We start from the raw sequence: 1,872 nt of genomic DNA on the forward strand, positions 1-1,872 counted from the left end.
CCCTAATCATCCGCTAATGACTGGGGTTCGGTTAAAGGTAGAGAGGAATTGGAAAACTCTCCTTCCTCACTAGTATTTCCCTTAGGTGCTTGGTCTAACCTCTTTGGGGCTTCTGCTACAACCTGGGTCCCCGAAGATAGGTCCTTCTGGCCTTGAGCCGTGGTCTTTTTTTTCCAAACTTTCTTCAACCTCTGTTGAGAAGAAGAAGGGGGATTCTACTTACTAGTCATCTTAGCTTTCGGGCACTGAAATGCCTTATGACTGGTTTTTAGGCAGTGAAAACACCCAAAAGGAACACTTTGAAAGTCCAGCTGCTGGATATGGGTACCAAGTTTGGACTGAAAACAAACCACTTCGGGAAAATCCTCCCCTTCCCTTACTCCAATGAAAATCCTTGCATAAGTTAGCCTACTCTTCAAAGCAGTGATTGGGTCGATGGAGAGAAGCTCTTCGAAAGAGCTAGCCACTCCCTTGAAGACATCCTCATTCCAGAACTCCAAAGGTAGCTCTGAGAGTCTGACCCATATCAGAGCTTGCTGGAGGAAAGATTTGTTTAAGTCCAATTGGGACGACCATCTCTGAAGCATGAGGGTGGCCCTTCCAAAGCTCCAGGGACTATCACACAGAATCTCAGCCATATCCTCATGACAGGAGAACACAAAAGAAAGGAAACCCTTAGTCATTGCAGTTATAGAGACCTGACCTTTCAAGCTCCATTTTTTCAGAGTATAGGCCCGGACCACATCAATATTTGGTCTAGGGCCAATAAAATTTTCGATGGGTGTTGAGGCCATAGAGGCAATGCTGTGATCAACAATCTCGTTTGGAATAACGATCATGCAAGATCCCTTTTCCAGACCTGACACAACCTTAACCAAAAGGAAAGAGGATTTACCTGATGGCTTGACTCCAAAGAGTGAGGCCTAGCACTTTGGGAGAATTCCTGGAATGTCCTCATGTGGGTCCCCATTGCCTAACTCCTCCCCGATGCCTGCTTGTATCCCCTCCTGCATGCCTGGTGATCGAGGTCTGCCTCCCTGTGAATTCCTGCTTGTCTTCAGATTTGAAATTTAAACTTGTGCTCCCGCTCCGTTCATTTTGTTAGTTTTTTAAATTTATTAACCCTTGATTGTTAACTGAAGGCAAAGGAGATGACCAGAATTTACATTTATGTTATTAATTAAACCATTCATATTTTAAGATTATTTAAATTAATAACATGATAATATTGCATGATTGATAACCTTTATCCAACTATGATACAATTATGAAATGTAAACTTGAATTTGCTGCAATTCATTTTTTATGGAATTACATATATTTTTTTAAAAGACTAAATAACTACACTTGTTTTAAATGCATGTCGAGATGTCATGTTTTATTTTGCGGTGGGTTTGAGGGAAACCTAGTAGTTTGACCAGATAAGCATGTTTACCAGAGGCTTGGGAAGTGATTGTTTTTATGATGCTTTTATGTGATGTTGTTTAGTCCAAATTATTGTATTCCTAACCAATGTGCTATATCCACGTGTTTGTGTGATAAGATCAAGTTCTTTTTTGTAAGCTCATGTATTATAATTTTCTTGGTGTAACCTATGAGATTTTTTATCAATTATCTATTGGTGCTTTCTAGTTGCTTGTATAAGACCGAGGCAAATATTGTGATTTATCTATTGGTGCTTTCTAGTTACTTGTACAGGACTGAGGTGAATATTGTGATTTATCTATTGGTATTTTCTAGTTGCTTGTATAGAACTAAGGTGAATATTGTGAATTATCTATTGGTGCTTTCTAGTTGCTTATATAGGACTATGGTGAATATTGTGAGCTTAGGGTAGGTTATCTATGTGTATGCTAGGAAGTGGCTTGGAAT

The 1,872-nt window shown here is 39.7% G+C and overlaps 1 protein-coding gene across 1 annotated transcript; it reads right to left on the reverse strand.

The window, feature by feature from the left end:
- Positions 1-215: 215 nt before the first annotated feature.
- LOC149565795 (uncharacterized) lies at positions 216-839 on the reverse strand. The gene has a single exon (XM_089816385.1). The coding sequence runs from the start codon at positions 837-839 to the stop codon at positions 216-218; it is 624 nt and encodes a 207-aa protein (XP_089672511.1).
- Between the last annotated feature and the right edge of the window lie 1,033 nt (positions 840-1,872).

Source organism: Cupressus sempervirens, chromosome 3 (assembly GCF_028749045.1).
Source record: "Cupressus sempervirens isolate cs-2001-9-10 chromosome 3, ASM2874904v1, whole genome shotgun sequence".
NCBI lineage: Eukaryota > Viridiplantae > Streptophyta > Pinopsida > Cupressales > Cupressaceae > Cupressus > Cupressus sempervirens.